Source organism: Dermochelys coriacea, chromosome 1 (genome assembly GCF_009764565.3).
Source record: "Dermochelys coriacea isolate rDerCor1 chromosome 1, rDerCor1.pri.v4, whole genome shotgun sequence".
Taxonomy (NCBI): Eukaryota; Metazoa; Chordata; order Testudines; family Dermochelyidae; genus Dermochelys; species Dermochelys coriacea.
Window position 1 is genome coordinate 336,034,903 of NC_050068.2, and position 19,099 is coordinate 336,054,001.

Here is a 19,099-nt window from a genome sequence, read left to right on the forward strand (position 1 = left end):
CACAAGTACTCCTTTTCTTATTCCAAATTAGAGGACTCGATTGAAAATCTGGATCAAAATGCCTACCTGTTTGCATGTACATAAAAGGGTGGGCTGCCCCCTTATGAGTCAGGGTATTGCCTACAAAGGGCTGAGAGAGCTCCATTAGAAGGAGAGCTATTGAAAGGAAGTAGGTTTCTGTGGCTGGGCTAGGAATAGGAGATAGAAGAGCAAAGGAAAAGGCCTCAGGGGTCCTGCAGCCTGTGTTGGTCAGAGGAATAGTGTTGTTTTGTGTTTCTGTGAGTTTTGTGTTCGAACTGATAAACTGTGCCCTGCGGCATGAGCCTGAAAGAGACTTTCGGCATGACATTAATCCTTCCTGGGTTGGGCAGACAAGCAGCGTATAATTTGCTCGTATTTATCACAGATGTCTAATAACTATTGGTTCCTGCAGATAGCTGAGAAAAGAAGGGGGTGAGGTGGGAATAAAGGAGAAATGGGGGATGACCAGAACACATAGGAGTGAGAGATGGACTGAAAGGAAGAGCAAAAATTAGATTGTGAATTATTGCCTGAGACAGAGGCAACCTCAGGCCATAAAATATGTACTTGCTTTACTCTGTCACATAATCAGTTTCTCACAGCAATGTGTGATTGTGTAGGATCATGGATAGGAAGGGAAAAGGCCCATAAGACAATCTCTATCAAGATGTGGATTACTCCACAAAGAAGTTTGAGAACTTTTGTTCTAGTGCTCCATCCAGTCTATCTTTATATGTCTCGAGCTACACAGGGCTTCCGCTTCTCTCCTCTCCTCCCCAACATGGAGCTGGCACTCTTCTCTACACATGGTTAGGCTGGTCCAAATTTTTCCAATTCAATATTTAATTTTATTTTTAAATGGGGGAAATTTGTCATTAAAAATTATCCTTTTTTTGACCAACTACAGAGTAGGTCAACCATTTTGTCAATATTTGAAATATTAATTAAATTATAAATTTTGAAATAAAAAAGTGTTTTTTTTTTTTCAATTTTCCAACCTTTTTTCCCCTCAGGGCCTAGGGCAGGGGTGGCCAACCTGTGGCTCCAGAGCCACATGCGGCTCTTCAGAAGTTAATATGCGGCTCCTTGTATAGGCACCAACTCCGGGGCTGGAGCTACAGGTGCCAATTTTCCAATGTGCCGGAGGTGCTCACTGCTCAACCCCTGGATCTGTCACAGGCCTTGCCCCTTCCCACCCCCTTCCCTGAGCCACTGTGCCCTCGCTCCTCCCTTCCCCCCCCCTCCAAGCCTCCTGCATGCCACAAAACAGCTGATCGGGGGGTGTGAAGAGGGAGGGGGAAGTGCTGATAGGTGAGGCTGCTGGTGGGTGGGAGGCACTGGGAGCGGGCTCGGGGACAGACTGATGGGGGGCTGCTGACATATTACTGTGGCTCTTTAGCAATGTACATTGGTAAATTCTAGCTCTTTCTCAGCCTTAGGTTGGCCACCCCTGGCCTAGCGGGTTACTACTGAGAAGTATTTCCTGATTTAAGTTTTACTTTTTCCTCCCATCAATCAGTTTTTCACCAGAATAGCTTAAAATTTATGACAACTAATTACTTATGTTACTTTAAAACAACTTATATTAATGACAGACTCAAAATCAATGGTCACATCTAAGGGAACAGAATTTTATCAAAACCAAAGTCTGTACTATATAGCAAAACATAGAAACACAAGATTTAAACAACATATATCATCATCATTTAATAGTCATCAGAGAAAAGTACTCTGCTATTTATGAAGTGTTGGTGTCTCAGAGAGGATCTCCACCTACACATGGAAATATAGGCAGGAGGAGCCCAGAGTGGGAGAGACAATCAGGAAATAGACAGTCTGGGCACAATGTTATCTCAGAGAAACGGAAGAGTTATATATAAAAAGGGGTAGGTAGAAGTCTGAGCTGTCAACATGAGGGAGGGTTAATTTAAAACATCCTGAAAGGAAAAATACAAGTTACCCATTCAGAAACATAAAATATGGGATAATGGTCATTGAGTAAAAATAGAAGTATATAATTAAAGAGACACTTACTGTACCAGGCCGGGGGTATGGGATACGTCCTTCATATTGTACCCATCGATGATCCACACTTTCTTTGTGAGCGTAAGGGCCATTGAAAACAGCTCGGATATCAGCCATGCTGTACACACAGACCGCGGAGCCCTTGAATACAGAACTGAAAGAAATGAAGCATGTTTATAATCATATTTTAAAATCTTCAGTATAGGTCTGATCCAAAGCTCACTGAAGATAGTTAAAAGTCCTCTGATTTTGATGGACTTTGGATCAAGTCCCATACCTGAGAAATATTATAACTGAGGGTGGTGCTAATTATGTACAGTATAGATTATATTTTTGGCTTGAAAACTCTCATACATAATATAACTGTGAATTACAGTTTAAAACTTTGGTTCGCTGGAGACTAGGTTTGTTAACCTTTTGGCCATCCTGAAAAAAGCATCTTTTATCTTGGTGGGTGAAGGGATCCTTATTATGAATCTTATTCCTTATTATGATTAGGACTTTGGGGTGTATATTTTAGAGATTGAAGGACAGCCCATTACATTCAGTTTGTATTTGACATTCTGTGTTTTAATTCTTGTTCAGGCAACCAGAGTATTAGAGAGGCATGTGGTAGGAGCATTGTAAACCAAAAATAAATAAATAAAACGTATGCGTCTTTTCTAATAAAGACAGTTGAATTATCTAACCAAAACCAAGCCATAGGCAAACGTGTTAATCTTACACTTTGTGTGACAAAATGGACATTCATTCACTTCTGTATAGCTTCAGTGGCTATGTAATCTTTTAGGGGAAGATCCTATAATTGGGTTCAATTTTTGTCCATTTGTTGACTGAATTGTATGAAGGTTCCAAGAGGCTTTGTTGCATATGGCACAGATCCTATCGAAATTGTATTAATTCATACTATTCTTATAGTTGACATTTACAGTGTCTTTCATCCTTTGCACACTGGACTGAGACCCAGGGACCTAAATTCTACTGGCTCTGCCATTAATCAACTGTGTGACCTGGACAAGTCAAGTTATTTCTCTATGTCACTCTCCTGCCTTGACACCTCCCCCTTTCGTTGGTCTATTTAGATTATAAACTCTTCAGGATGAGGACTCGTTTACTATGTGAATGCTCTGTGTCTAGCCCTAATGTTGGTCAGGGCCTTTATGTGCTACTGTAATGCAAATCAATAATCAAGACTACTACAAACTGATATAGAAATTATATCTAGAATGACTGAATTCCATTCCATCTGCAACAAGTAGATTACATGACACACAAAACCTACATTAAACATTATTAAGATGCGGAGTCAAATACTCAAAAGTTAGGATGCCACAGGTAAGATTGCCAGTGCAAACTTAACTCACCCCCTTGTGTACATTATGATACCATCTCTAATTACAGGATCACACACTATTTTACCAACAGGACTTCTGCTTCATTCAGTTCACAGGATGGAGGGTGCTCACTTAATCAGCAGTTATTCAATATCTTGTTGTAACCTTATTGTTCAATGTGTGGCCCCATTTACTGCACACTATTCAAACCATGCTCTGAAAATAGAATTATTAATTTCCTCATTGGATTTTCTATGATGTTCCTCGCTATAATATCTGAGTACTACACAAACATTAATTAGTCTTCCAACCCACTCCCCTCCTGTGAGGTGAGAAGGTATTATCTTATTACCATCCCCACCTATTATTCTGATGTGTCACTCAAAAGTAGCGGTTCTCAAAGCCGGTCCACCGCTTGTTCAGGGAAAGCCCCTGGCGCGCCAGACTGGTTTGTTTACCTACAGTGTCTGCAGGTTCGGCCAATTACGGCTCCCACTGACCGCGGTTCGCCGCTCCAGGCCAATGGGGGCTGCGGGAAGGGCGGCCAGCACATCCCTTGGCCCGCACCGCTTCCCGCAACCCCCATTGGCCTGGAGCGGCGAACCGTGGCCAGTGGGAGCCGCGATCGGCTGAACCTGCGGACACAGCAGGTAAACAAACCGGTCTGGCGCACCATGGGCTTTCCCTGAACAAGTGGTGGACCGGCTTTGAGAACCACTGCTCTAAAGTGCTTTATTGTGAAAAATGACCTACAGCTGTATCACCTTGACGTGATATTGTTTGATCTCACAAGATAATCAGGATCTGGCAGCAGAGAAGAATGAATTTATTTCAAAAGGAGCACGGTTGGATACTCTGTAAAGCTAATCAACTTTTTTTTTTTAATTTTGAAATTCAACATCTTGAAGATTTTTGTGAAAAATTCACCTGTTTCTCAATTGACTCTTTTTTTAAAATCAGGGCACTTATTTAGATGCCTACATAAGGACTATGAAGCATAATTTAAGGCACACATTTTGGAAAATATTGGCCTAGGGGAATAGAGGTCAGTCCTGCAGGCCTTATTCTGGCAAACTCCCTTGACTTTAAGAGGTTTTTGCCTGAGTGAGGCCTTCAGGATTGGATTCAAGGGGCAAATGTGACCCTACACATACCTTGTAGTAGTGAAGACTCCATACACTAGAGGGTTTCTCTCATCTCTTGTGGAAAGTAAGAAAATATCTTCTGTAATGGGAAAAGTTTCTTTTTATTAAACAGCCTATAAACATTTTCATATTTACCACCCTAACATTTGGAGCTTTGTAAACATACAATTAATTCTTATGTTTGTTTGATTTTGAATGTTTTGTCCTGTGAATTTTGCTGAAGTTTTGAGTTCTGCCATCTGCTGTATTCCACCTGGAATCAGCTGAACTTATCCCCAAAGGGGAAAAGCCAAGTAAAAGTAACAGGGCATAATTCTGATCACACTTACACCAGTTGTATACCAGGAGTAAAGTCAGTGGAGCTGCCCATCGTATAAAACTGGTATTAGTGAAATCAGAACATTGCCCTGAGTTTCTGTAAATCCAAAACACAGAGCAGATTACAGAACAAAATAGTAAAGATTAGTTCAACTTACGTAGCTCATCAAAGTATGTGTCTGTTCCCTCAGGGCCAGGTATCAAGCACACCAGTCTTGCTTTCAGGAAAGTTGTCCACTTGTTTATTAGGCTCCGTTGACCTCCCATATCATTCTAATTTTTTTTAAAGAAAGTTTTGCTTAATGACTAAATAAGGCAATTTTACATACATATCTAAAATATCTGCTGATCCCCTTCTGAGCAGTGTTTTACAGGGTGTATTTCTAGCATGCCCTGTCTATATTTAAAGTAGAAGATGGATTAATGGGAAATGTTTAACACAAACAGACATCTCACAAGAAATGCTTAAGATCGCAGGTGCAGGAAGACTTGCTGTATTTAAGGTTGCAGAGTGGTTTTCTTTGTAACCTCATTTTTAGTTGCTCATAGCCTTGGGACTTTGAACTTTGGCACTGAAATTTGAATGGTTTATTATTATCCCAATTGTGACTGTATTCTTTTACTCCTTGTGCAGAAAAAAGCCTAGTTTGAACAAATAAGCTAAAAAAAAAAAAAACCCTTCAGAAGCCCCCCCCCTTTTTTTTTTTTACAGTTTATTTGGTCAAACTAGCCATTTTTCAGTACAAAGAAAGTAAAAAAAAATACATTTTCCCCATTATACAAAAATCCGTTTGCAAAGTTTCTTTGAACAACTCCACAGCTGAAATGCCCAAAGCCACACCTCTCCCAGACATGTGGTCTCTTCTTGTCAAGAGAGAGTCATTCTGGAATTAATGGTTCTCTAGGAATTTTTTTACATACAGAATAATGGTGCAGATCATCTGGGGTGGAGGTCCCAAAGACAAATTACTGTACCTACCAATTGTTCTACAAATATACATATGCTATTAGTTATGTGTACACAGTTCACAGTGAGGTTTGTGGGAGGGCAAAATTTGGTCAAATTACTATAACCTACGTTCTTGGTGAAGTATTCCTCGAAATTCTGTTCTAGATCATTTCCTCTGAGCTACCCTTGTAGCCCTAACAAACAATGCTCAAAGGTTTGGGGATTTTCTAAAGTATCAAGTATAAAACAAATGGGTTACCATGAAAAAAAAAACCTGTTTCTGAAATATTAATATGCTTAACACAATATACTAATCAGCTGTCAAAAAATGAAAAAAGGAGTTCAGTCTGGAATGAAGTTTTAAAATGTTAAGGAGTCGACTGTAAGCACTTAGTGACTGAATGATAACTATTACAGACATCCAGGAGCGTGGTCTTAAATGTCAAAGTTCACTTTGCAAGGACTTGCTTTTCTCTGATAATGCATTCTCAGCTGACTAACTGTTGACCTCTCTTTTTTCCCCAGTATTTGTTCCTTTTAAATATTTTAGCTCAGTTTCTAATTTTATTTTATTTTTTGTAATTATTGCCTTTTGAATCAAAGTTCTTACAAGAACTGTCATCTCTCTGCTTATTTTTCTAAAATCCTTCGCAGCCTACAGGTTTGCATCTAGCCAACAGATTTATTATACAGGTGTCAAAATTAGCAGCCTTACGTGACTAGTAAAGTATTCTCTATACATGTGTGTTCTGTTTGGAGGTGCAACAGCTGAGCATTCTGGCACAAGCAACTAAACATACATAAACAGTAAATAGCTCTGAGATTTTCATGCATCTGGCAATTCTGTTCAGCTAAATTACATCTGTCTTTTCCACCAGAGTCCCCTTATTAGCTTACTAGTTGGTGCTGCACATTTTCAAAAGACTACAAGTAGTTTCTAAATGTCTGTCTGGTATTTGGAGTGATGTTGGGGAAGCAGGGGAATGCCTGAGAGAAGAATCTAGAGACATTCCATTGCAACTACAGACCGGAAATTCTATAAACGTGGCTCAAAATCCTTAAGTCCGATCAAGCAAAGCTCTGAAACACCAACTTAACGTTAAACACGTTAGTAGTCCAATTCATTTCACATATGCTTAAGTACTTTGATCAGTGACTCAGCAAGCAGCTGAACCTGCCAATTGAACTCATTGCCAATAATATTTTATTTCACCTATTGACACAAGTAGGTAAGTCAGCATCTTGTGACCTGCCAGCTCTACCTGGACTATCATCAAGTGCTCTATAAAGTAACCACAGGGTGAACATTTCTGGTACAGAGTAGCAGCCGTGTTGGTCTGTATTCGCAAAAAGAAAAGGAGGACTTGTGGCACCATAGAGACTAACAAATTTATTTGAGCATAAGCTTTCGTGAGCTACAACTCACTTCATCGGATGCATCCAGTGGAAAATACAGTGGGGAGATTTAAATACACACACAGAGAACATGAAACAAGGGGTTTTATCATACACACTATAAGGCGAGTGATCACTTAAGATGAGCTATTACCAGCGGGGGGGGAGGGGGGGGAGGAAGAAAACCTTTTGTGGTGATAATCAAGGTGGGCGATTTCCAGCAGTTGACAAGAATGTCTGAGGAACAGTGTGGGGTGAGGGAGGGAATAACATGGGGAAATAGTTTTACTTTGTGTAATGACCCATCCACTCCCAGTCTCTATTCAAGCCTAAGTTATTTGTATCCAGTTTGCAAATTAATTCCAATTCAGCAGTCTCTCCTTGGAGTCTGTTTTTGAAGTTTTTTTTGTTGAAGAATAGCCACTCTCAGGTCTGTAATCGAGTGACCAGAGAGACTGAAGTGTTATGGAAAAGCTGTTCCACTCATAACATCCTCTGTCCTCCAGCAGGAGCTCCTATCCTTCCAGGCACGCCTGGGAGAAAGAGGCAGTGAGACACAAAGGGCAAGGCACAGAAGAGACACGGGGGAATGGTTGTTTTTGAAAACATTGGTATCTAGCGAACACTCAGCTCTACATCTCTTTTCTCTCATATCTGAATGATGCAGTTTCTTTGCTTTTCTAATGCCTTCACTGATAGCTTTCTAGAGGAGATTGAGCTGGAAAAGAAAAAGTAAATATGGGGGTGTCGATTGAAAAGGGGCAAGAATTAACAAAGGTTGTAACTGCTCTGTTTATTGGTGGAATGAGCCCAGCCCATGCCAAGAAGTAGTCACAATCTTGGAGTAATTTTGGACACCTCCCAGCTCTTGGATTCTCAGGTAACATAGTAGCCACTACTGCTTTCGATATCTGTGCTTAGCTGTGTAAGCACGACCTTTCCTCCTGGATGTAGACTTCGCCACACCACTTCTAACTACCTCAGCCCTTGCAATTTGCTTGGAAATTTCAACTACAACAGAACATGCTTATCCATCAGCTGATGGGAGTGCACAGACATCAGCACAATAGTGCCCTGTGAACCACATAAATGTCCCATTTCAATCCATTGTATAGGTTCTGACCGGGGCCTAATCTGTGAATGCCTTAAATTAGAACATACCTCTCTTCCTATTCAATCACTACAACATCACGTTTGCTGACAGTCCCTAGATTCTCCTGAGTGAGGGCTGAAAGTATGGAGCTTTTGGTATACGATCCCCAGTCCATCATAGCAACTTTACAGGCCTATAGAGTCCTGTCTACAGCACATCTTGGCCAAACATCTGCTTGACACTTCAGTGACACATGGAAGGGGGGCTATTTTATGTTGTTTGTCTTTCGTGGATGGTTTGATTTAATATCTCACTGCACTTAATCACTGTCAGGTGCTCAGATGCAACCTCAATGGGTAGCAGATCCCTAAATTAATATAACAAAACCTTCAGAGGCGAGGTGAGCAGTAGATTGGAAAGAGGGTGAAAGAGAAGGGAAGGGAAAAGAGAGAGAAAATTAAGAAAGGGAAATTCAAAGTATGGGGGTGGGGGGAGGAGCCTAGGAGAGGAGGCGACTATGCAGGTGGGAGAATAAAAAGAAATAACTTGAAATGGAGAGATCCTCAGCTGGTGTAAACAAGCATAGTTCCACCACAGGTGTAGTTTGACTGCTATATTTTTGGGGGTGAGGGGGCAAAGCGTGTGAATGCACACATGTACGCACACACACATGCACATGAAGCCGGTTCCCCGGCTCACTGGCTCTCTTCCCCTGCCTGGAGTGGTAGCGGGGTGGCCGGTACTTGGGGGTTGGGCTGGCTTAACGAGGGAGTCCCAGCTGCTGCTGGTGGCCACTCTGGCACCAGCAGCTTTTGTGATGTTGCTGCTTTGGTGCTGCTGAAACCGCCTCCCAGCTGGGGCTACTGCTGCTGCTGAGGGGATGCCATATGCTGGGTTCCTTCTTCCCCCTGCCCATTCCTTTATCCCCTTCTCTTCCCCCTCCCCTTCACCTTCCTTTCCCCACTGCCCCCACCCCATCCCATCCCCCTTCCTCTCCCACTGTCCCCTGCCCCATCCCATCCCCTTTCTCTCCCTACTGTCCCCACCCCATTCTCTTCCCCTTGTCCAATGCCACTGTCTCTTCCTACCCCCCACGCCATACCCCTCTCCTCCAGCCCCACCCCACCCCCTTGCCATGCCTTCCATGGGCACTCACTGCTGTAAAGGGTACAGGTGGGCACTAGAATCCAGGAGGTGGCATCCAGCTGCTGAGGTAGCAACCCAGAGTGCAGAGGAAAGGCTGCTCCGTCCCACTCCCCGCGAGTTGAAAAGTGTGTGGGGGGAGGCGCAGTGTGGGAAGGACAGAGCCCCCTCATGAGAAGGCTGAGCAAACCCTGCTCTGTGTTCGCACAAATGGGGGGTGGGAAGTGGCACGTGAGCCTGCGTGACAACTTCCCCATACCTCGCCTCTGTTTGTGGGGGGAGGCGAAATAAAGGGGCTTTCACCAAGATAAATCATTAGAGTGGGATGCAGAAGAATAGATATTGCAATGAGTTGAGACAATGGCAGGAGAGGATGGCGCAGGATGAATTTAAGTGTATGTGTTAAGAGGAGGAAGGGCAGGAAGAATACTCTAGTTTTTCAATATAAAATTATGGCCAGACTAATCACGCCACATGAGCAGCCCAAAGGTATCTGAAATCTTATCTCTAAGTATCACTGTCTATAGCTCCTGAGCACACTGGCTTAGTAGTGTTTACAATAAACTTTGTTGCATTACAGAAGAAGGCACTTAAAGCTGCATATTTTTCTCTATATAAATAAAGATTTAATTAGCACTTACTGTTTTGTAATCTCACAAGTTGTAACAGATACCAATGCTTCCGCCTGAAATGCCTTCTTCTGTAATATAAAGAAGTGCCTGTAAACTCTGCTACTCATGTGTATTTGGGAGTGAGAGGCAGCTGTAGATACACTGCCAGCTGGAGAGCAGATAATTTACCTGGAGTTGTCAGTCTGTTATAGTAAGACTAAAAAAAGACAGCACACACAAATTAACTAGTGACCAGGGAAGCCTATTCATTAAGAATCTAAAAAGTTAAATTAATATATTCTAAGGCCAGAAAGGACCACTGTGATCATCCAGGCTGACTTCTTGTGTTCCACACTAGGCCAGAGAACTTCCCCCAAATAGAGCATATCCTTTAGAAAAAAAAACATCCAATCTGAATTTAAAAATTGCCAGTGATGGAGAATCCTCCACAACCTTTGGTAAGTTGCTCGAATGGTTAATTATCTTCAGTATTAAAAATATATGCCTTATTTCCAGTCTCAATTTGACTTGCTTTGACTTGGTACAGTACGTTAAAGAGATACTGTAAATATTAGAGATGTTAAAAAAAAAGATGGAATGATTTTCTGCCATTAAAATGCAGTCACATTGAAATCAAGAAATTTTGCTGGAATGTGTGAATTTCAACAAAATTTTCAACAAAAAGTCAAAGCTAACTCTTTCAACCTTCACTTTTTGTTTGAATAATGTTGAAATGTTTCATTTTGACTCTTGTTTCGATTAATTTCATTTTGACTTTTAAAATATAAATTTTAATATGCATTATAATTATACAGTTTTGATATTATCAAAGTGATGCATTTACCCTATCTATAATAAATGTTTCAACATTATCTAAATTAAATGTTTCAATGGTAAATTGATTTTTTTAAAATGCTTCTTCCACGGGAAATTTCAAATTTTTGTTATGATTTAGAACAAAACCAAATTTTGAAACATTAGAATTTTCTGTGGGGATGGAAATTCCAATTTCTACCCATCTCTCGTGACTATTCAAATATTTGAGGCAACACTGAAATTAATACAGTTGTACTAGGAAATATAATGCCCTTGTCAAATCAAGAAGGCATTCACTTCAAAAGACAGAAAATAAAATCTGTATGAGAGATTAAGGCTGAATCCTGCAGATTTCATGTAAATAGCTCTACTACTGTGCAAATTATCTCTCAACAAACTGAAGGTCTCATTCAGCTCTAATTAAAGTGAGTAGAAAGACTCTCACTGACTATAAAAGGGAGATGGCTCAGGCTCAAAAATTTTAATAAAAATTTACACAATTAAGAACTTTCAGCACCTGGTTCATATTAGAAACTGCAACAAATCTTCCTCATTCATGTCAACATGAAAATGTAAATGTAGATGCATTTCAAGCCCTTGCTTTCTATCTACAAAATTAATATGTCTCTTTCTCATTAAAAATAAAGAGAAGTCTTTCTGATCTGCAATTTTACCAGAACAAAATATATGTTTCCTAAACCATGTAGTTATAGGTAAGTTATTTGAGCATTAACCTTTTTTGCAAGTAAAATCTATCACACCACTATTGATCTCGGAGTGTATGGATTAAAAATAAAATTAAATGATACATTTTCTTCAGTCACTTTACGGAAATATGTAGATGACATTAATGTAGCTGAATCAAAATTCACAATTGTGTGCCTTGGAATCCACTAGACAGGAAAACAGATGGCAGTACAGCAAAAGAACACCTGAACCTAACTGATTCTTAATCTCTCATTTGGATTGTAAGTAACACTGAATATAAGAACAGGAAAAGCCATTTTTTTTAAACCAGTAAACATTGAAGACATCAGAAAATGTAATACATAACATTTTAAAGATAGTAATTATCTTGAACAGCTGCATAAATCAAATCAGACAATGAGTGGAATTCAAAGGAGGCGGCTATTAATTAGTGCCTGTAGCAAGATGCAAAAGGACCATCCAAAGTAAATGCCTACCAGGAACAAAAGGAAATACCAGCAAACAAAATGAAAAGAGCTGGAACCGCGAAAGACCCTGAAGCTCTAGCTATGTGATAGATCCACCAAAAACAAATAAAAACCTAAGCAACAGAGAGCAGCACTATGGAAAAGGTTCCAGCAGACCAATAAAATTCTATTGAGAAACTGCCAACATTCTAATGTCAATGAATTTATGCCTCCAAATACACAATTCCTTTGTGACTCTAAGTTTTACTGTCTAATATTTTTATTCCGGCAGTGGCCAGCTATGTTAGGTACTGGCCACACACAGGAAGACACAGTCCCTTCCTCCACGAGCTTTTTATCTTTAGGGTCTGTGTCAAAGCACATTGAAGTCCATGGGAAGACTCCCATGATTTCAGTGGGTTCTACATCAGGCCCTAAGAAGATAAGCAACACAGGAAAGGTAGGAGAGGGAGGGAGAGAGAGAGAATAAAAATATACACAAGTATAAATAAAAGGAAGGTTGGTCATGTGGTTTAGACACTGGGTGAGGCCTCACAAGTCCTGGGCCAGTTCATGGCTTCAGGTGTGACTTTGGGCAAATTACTTTCCCTCTCTCTCTCTGCCTCAGTCTCCCCTAGGGATAATTGTGTCTTGGAGTAGTGTTTGTTTCTCACTATGTGTTTTTACAGGGGTTAGCACAATGGGCCCCAGTGTTGGCTGGGACTGCAAAACACTATCATACTACTACTATTAAAGAGCACTTGTATTCAATATTATGGGGCAAAGAATTCACTATACTCCCTGCCATCGACGCACAGGGCTGTTGCTACTCTCCCAGCTTCGGAACAGTCCTCTTGGAGGAACCCCTTGGATATGTCAGACCCTAAGGGGTCTCACTCTTTCTTCAGGTTAGGCCACGGCCTCCTGGGGGGACTGCACCTGTGGGGCTTCAGCACTTCCCACTTCAGACCATGAGCTTTGTTCAGCGAGTCCAACAGAGACAGACCCCTGGTAGGGACTTGTCCATTCCTCAGGGATTAATGCACCTTACCAAGCATTTCCAGTGACACTTCAGCAATGTTTTCAAAACAGTTGGGTTTATTAGTCAACGGGAACACAGTATAGGAAGCCCTTAGGTTAGCACAGAGAAATGAAGAACGTTAGAACGTTCTGGTCAGCCCAGAGCCCCAGCCAAGCCATAGTGAACTCCACTTTCAGGCTCTGTGTTTCTCCCTCTCTGAGTCTCACCTCCCTAGTCAGTTCCCAGGTGAGAGAACTTCCAGCTTCCGCCAGAAGCCAACACTTATCCCCCACCTCAAACCTTCCAGCCCTTTGTTCTCCAGCTGCTCTGCTTCCCAGCTGAGAGTGCTGATCCATGAGTCATGGGAGCTTGCCTGGTGTCTCTGAACCCCTTGTTGATCTGGGTCAGTTTCAGCCAGTCCTGTAATGACTCTGTTAATTCTACCTGGACAGGAAGGTGACACACATCCATGTCTCTTAGCCTGCCCTGAGAGCAAACTTAATTCCCCCCCCCCCCCCGCCCCAACCACCACCACTAGGTAGCCATGCAAAGTATAAGGGAAGCTGAGGATCCATTAAAAATATTACAAAAATTTCCACTTCGTGACACTCCTTCCAGCACACCATCCCCTCCCCCACTGGGGTGTCTGATCACTGACCCGAGGGTGCAAGAAAGGCTTTCCAGGCAGCTGTGCCAATGTCTAAAGTGGAGGGAGGGGACTCCTTGAACTCTCCTCCCCCTCTGCTAATTATTGTTTGAGTGGCCCCACTGTACAAACACACAGGGAGACAGAGGCTCTGCTCTGAAGAATTTACAAGGTAACCAGACAACACAGACAACGATGAGAGGGGAAATGCAAGCACAGAGGTGAAGTGATCTGTCCAAAGTCACATAGAAGGTTAACAACAGAGCCAGAAATTAATTTAGGCCTCCTACCTGCCACTCCAAAGCCCCGTCCAAGGAACCACGCTGGTTCCACTATCTGGCCCTGAGCGATGGTGTTTCTTATAAAAGGCACAGGGGAGGTTAAGTAGTAGGTTTTGCTGTCTAGAATTATATAGTACAACCTCAATCACTCAATGAGCACAAAAACGGGGGTCCACCCTTTTAGAATCATTGCAGGATTGGGGCAAATTTTAGGAGCTTGTTGTTTAAGGGTTATTGTTAAATTAGACTTGATGGATAAAGATGGAATTCTGCATACCAATTCATTTCTAGAGTAAGACAAGAGGTAAAGATGTTTTTAACCAGAGAGAAAACTACAGGAGCAGGGTAAGTGAAAGGAACTCAATTTGAGCAGGCCACATCACCTATGGACATGGCCTCTGACTGAACTATGTGTAGGAGACAACACTATTTTAGCTTCGAGTTCCTGTACCTCTCACAGATTGGCTGTTACTTCTTTTAGAGCTGTAATTTACTCACAACAAATGTGCAGAACTATTAAGTTCGCTATGGAAAACTCGACTCTCATTTTAGAAAATATTTTCACATCACACCCAGAGTTTCTACTGAAATATTTTTGGATGTGTCCCAAACTGGAAAATCTAACTGTACAGTAAGGAATCCGCTGGATGGTTACCATTCATACCAGAAAAGAAAGTTCAATAGGCTCAGGTGAAATGACAGAGATTACAACAGGAGTATAGGCTTTGGGAGGAAAGTAATCATGAATCAACTGGAATTACTAAACAGTTCAGCACTGGATTGGTTTAGATTAAAAATAAAGCAAGTTTTTTAACAAAAGAAGATTGGATGTTAAGTGAATTCAAAGATAAGAGATAACAATTAGAAATGGTTACTTAGCAAATAAAAGTGAAAACACACATCTAGAAGTCTAAAACTTAATCTAGCAAATTTTGGTAAAAGGCTTTGTTTAAAATGGAGACTGACCCTTTTCTTGGTCAGAAGCTCTCCCTGAGGTGCTGGTGCCATTGTCTTCTTAGGTGAAAAGAGATAAATTAGAGTTTTCTTTTATAGTCCAGTGAGCCTTTGAAGTGGATTCTTCTGAAGATTGCCCTTCAAAGCAAAGTCTATCCAAACAGTGAAGAAGGCAACATGGTGTCTGGTGGTGAAGGAGGCTCCATGCTCTTTCTTCCCCAACCTGTGTTTGTTAACATGCAAATGGTTCTGTTTCCTATCATCTCCTCCCGCTGCTGTTTTGAGGACCCTGTTTATTATGTATATGTAAATTGATGTAAACACACATTCCTTTGTTTAGGATAGGCCAGTTTAACAACTTTGGCTGAGGCAGGACTGTCTGGTTTTGAACCTGTGCTAATAAAATCATACCGGGGAATTCACATCTTTACATATAATGCTGCTACATACATTTCACCATGATACAACTGACCAGCAAGTTATTCATTTTAAAATGATACCTTAACAAGGCATATTTTGTACAAAGATTACTACAATGGTGTGTATGGTATGAATACAGGGGTGCTTTTGGTCACATTCATCTTATAATAATTTAATTTAGACCACATTTCCCTAGTTTACTTATGAGAATGTCATGTGGGACAGTGTCAGAAGTCTTACTAAAATCAAGATATATCACATCTACTGCTTTCCCCCTATCCACTAGGCCAGCGACTCTATCAAAGAAGGAAATTAGATTGGTTTAGCATGATTTTTTTCTTGACAAATCCATGCTGGCTATTCCTTATGATCCTATTATCCTTTGGTGCTTACAAATTGATTATGTAATAATTTGTTCCAGTATCTTTCCAAGTACTGAAGTTAGGCTGACCAGTCTCTAATTCCCTGGGACCTCTTTGTTCCCCTTTTTAAAGATAGGTATTATGCTTGTCCTTCTCCAGTCTCCTGGGACCTCACCCATATTCCAGAAGTTCTCAAAGATAATTGCTAACCATTTCTGAGATTCCTTCAGCTAGTTCCTTATGTACCATAATGACATCATGACTTTTTTACTTTAACACTGAGCCTTAAAGATCTTGGACAACGTCCAGTACATTACAGTATACTGAAGCTGGCATGTAAATTTGTGAAAATGTACTGAAACTAATAAAAAAAAAAAACTATCTCAAAAGAAATCGTTACCTTCCTAGTGCACTGTTGTAACTTTGACTTATTTTCTTAAGGTGATTTTGGCAAATTTCTATATGGTCCAATGTGTTTCTATATGTGCAGCTTCAAATGATGAAATTTCCATGAACAAAATCTGCTTGCCGTCAATTTGCAATGGATATACATGCAAAGGTTTTGTGTGCGTGTGTAACTAAAGTTTATCATTTGGGTGCAAAGGTGACAGTTTTCAGAAACAGCACTAGTTTTCAAAATCTGACCCTGAATGTCTAATATATGGGCCATACCGTCAGCTGGTGTAAATTGATTTGAGGTCAATGAAACTGTAATAATTTACACTGGCTGAGGATATGGTCTTGTGACATCAATGGGAAAAAGTTCCTACAAAGTGTAATACATTTTCTATATTTAAAAAAAAATACATAAAAATCAGGATAGGATTAATCTTTAAGTCTGATTTTTGCTTTTCACGAATAATCCTACCTTGAACGAAAGCAAACAACTAGCCATGTTACACTTGATATTAATGGGAACATTCTGTTTTCCCTAAGCAGAACAAGAAATTCCAGGTACTGCAGATAAGCTGACGATACCTTTTTTTTTTTTTTGTTAAAACCAAAAATAGGAAATGCCATTTGTCATGATAAATTATACATTTTAGTCTGTAAGTGACTGTTGAAAGCCCTTCCTCCCAGTTTATAATTATATCCCCTGGTGATATACAGAAGGCAAGTGACGTAAACCTAAATGAGCACTTTTTAATGCTTTGGTGGCTGTGTTATTGCAAAGCATGCTTTAAGATAGTAAATATAAGAACAGTCTTCTGAACAGGGCAAGCGACAACTGTTTGACTCTGGGCAAAGAACTTTAAGTGAGATATTGTAATCGTTTAGGTCTAGAAATAGCTGGGAAAGGGGAATGCTCTCCAGAGAAGACTTCCCTAAGGGAGAGGATCAGTGTGAGACTATATTGTTCAACCAATGAATACTAGCTAAAGAGTAGGCTCTACTGACTAACCTGTTATATTAAACACACAAGTCTTTTTGTGTTTTTACTGCTTATTCTAATTTCAGCATGTACCTCTAACACCAAAGTGTAGGAAGAGCCTTAGAGAACAGTGAGACAGAGTGGTGAAGCTTCAGTCAAAGGAACTGGAATTACATGCACCAAGCAGATCATTTAAATAGTTTCTGGTCTCCTGACATATGTTGTGTTGCTGTGGACATGGTGGAAGGAAGACACAAGTTCGAATTTAAGGAAAATTGTCTAGATTAGTTGAAGCTTATTATCAAGTAATGCTGCAGGGCAAGTAGAACTTTCAACCACACTAAATTATTCATGGTTGGTTTTAACTATAGATATGGACACCTATGCCTGCAAGCATATAGAATTAAGCCGAACAGATTTGGCACTGCAGGTCAGAGAAAACACAATTGAACCAGATGTTGGGAGTTTATGCTTTACCCATTTGTACTACATTTATACTACAATAAGTATATTCAAGACGCACGCACAAACAGTGCAAATCAGATTTTTCAAGAGAGTTCTTCACCAAGCATTTCCTATTTAGGTCCTTAAATGAAGCAGCCAGATTTTTCAAAATGATCCTCACCTGTTAGCTCCCATTCAGTGCGTTTAACAGGAGCTGCTGGAGGCTGAGCTGTTCTGAGAACTGGATATCAACTGTGGCTGCTGAGCATTTTGGAATATCTGGTCCTGTAAGTCTAGCAACCATCTGTATTTTGGTGTATGTACACATTACTACACGTGTTCATAACTCCCAGTGTTGGGAGTTACATATGTATATAATAAAATGGAAATAGCTATTTCAAAGTTCTCCTATAATGTTCATTTGACTGGCAAAATGAAAACAAAGCTTAAGACATTCCTACAACACCACTACCCTAGAAACTTGGTCTCATTTGAGACTCAATTAGGACTGGTCATTAGAGTCTCTCTACAATACATTTGCTTTTATTAGGATATCTTATCTGTCCTTTTTCTCAGTAGAAGCTGGAGGTCTACTATTAATGCATCTTAGTTTAATATAATCTCTCTGTGCCTTGGCTTTGCAGATTCCATCTAACCATTTTCCCCCTAATGCATTAAGTACTTTCCTAATCAGCAAAAGCCACATCTAATAGTCAATTATATTTGTTTGCCTTGTTAGTGTTTCATTAATCATACTGCTGTGAAAAACCCAACCAAAGCTTGCCCGTTCTCTTGTTTGGCTAAACACAAACTGCTACAGTGAACTGGTTGCTCAGTTTGTTGCAAATATTTGTTGACCCAGGACTGAAAATTTGTAGACCCAGTGGTCAATGAAGTCTCAATTGTGACTCTTCATGGATAGAAGAACAATTCTGGGTAGGCATCCGCACACGTGTGTCCAGTTCTTTGTTCTCCTCTGCGTGCATGTCTTTCTAGCTCATTTTTTCCTATTCATTTCTCTTTCTGAATCAAGAAGTCTTGCAGTTAATTGCTTTTTTCCTCAAGGGTCCTTCTTAGGAACTTAATGCCCACTGTCAGTAGTACTAACCAATGCATCAGGCAACACACTACAGAATACCAGCAAATGAAGAAAGCTATACAATTGTACCATAGAAATGCAGTAGATTTACCTCTGAGATTATTACATACAGGGTTTTTGCTGAGACTTGGGCCATTTCATAATCAAAGCATAATGTTTTTAAAGTGTAATAACATACAGACATTGAGACTATTCCAAAACATGATAAAGAAACTAAACAGTTCCAGTGTGACATTGGAGTTCCTCATGTTTCCAACATGACTTTGGCAACTGCATGGAAACTTAATCAAAAACACAATTTCTAATGACCTGGTCCATACTTTTTTCAAAAAGCCCAGCTTTTCTAATCATTACCAAAGTTTCATAAATCCATGGAACTGATCACAAAAATACTGCATTTGGAACACAGAGCATCTGCAGTAACAACATCTATCTCTACAATGTTATGGATTACAGTAATGGCTGGGAAAAGGAAATGCAGGCTATGGGTCGTTAT

General features: G+C 40.4%; 1 protein-coding gene across 8 annotated transcripts in view; it reads right to left on the reverse strand.

Annotated features, from left to right (window-relative positions):
• The window catches only part of SEMA3D (semaphorin 3D), a 201,093-nt gene that overhangs the window by 47,815 nt on the left and 134,179 nt on the right, over nucleotides 1-19,099 (reverse strand). For all 8 annotated transcript variants that reach the window (XM_038384707.2, XM_038385302.2, XM_038385484.2 and 5 more), the window contains 3 exons: nucleotides 5,002-5,116; nucleotides 4,535-4,604; nucleotides 2,056-2,200 (listed from right to left, as the gene is read on the reverse strand). In XM_038384707.2, the coding sequence (XP_038240635.1) occupies nucleotides 2,056-2,200; nucleotides 4,535-4,604; nucleotides 5,002-5,116 (330 nt within the window). The remainder of the gene's footprint in view (nucleotides 1-2,055; nucleotides 2,201-4,534; nucleotides 4,605-5,001; nucleotides 5,117-19,099) is intronic.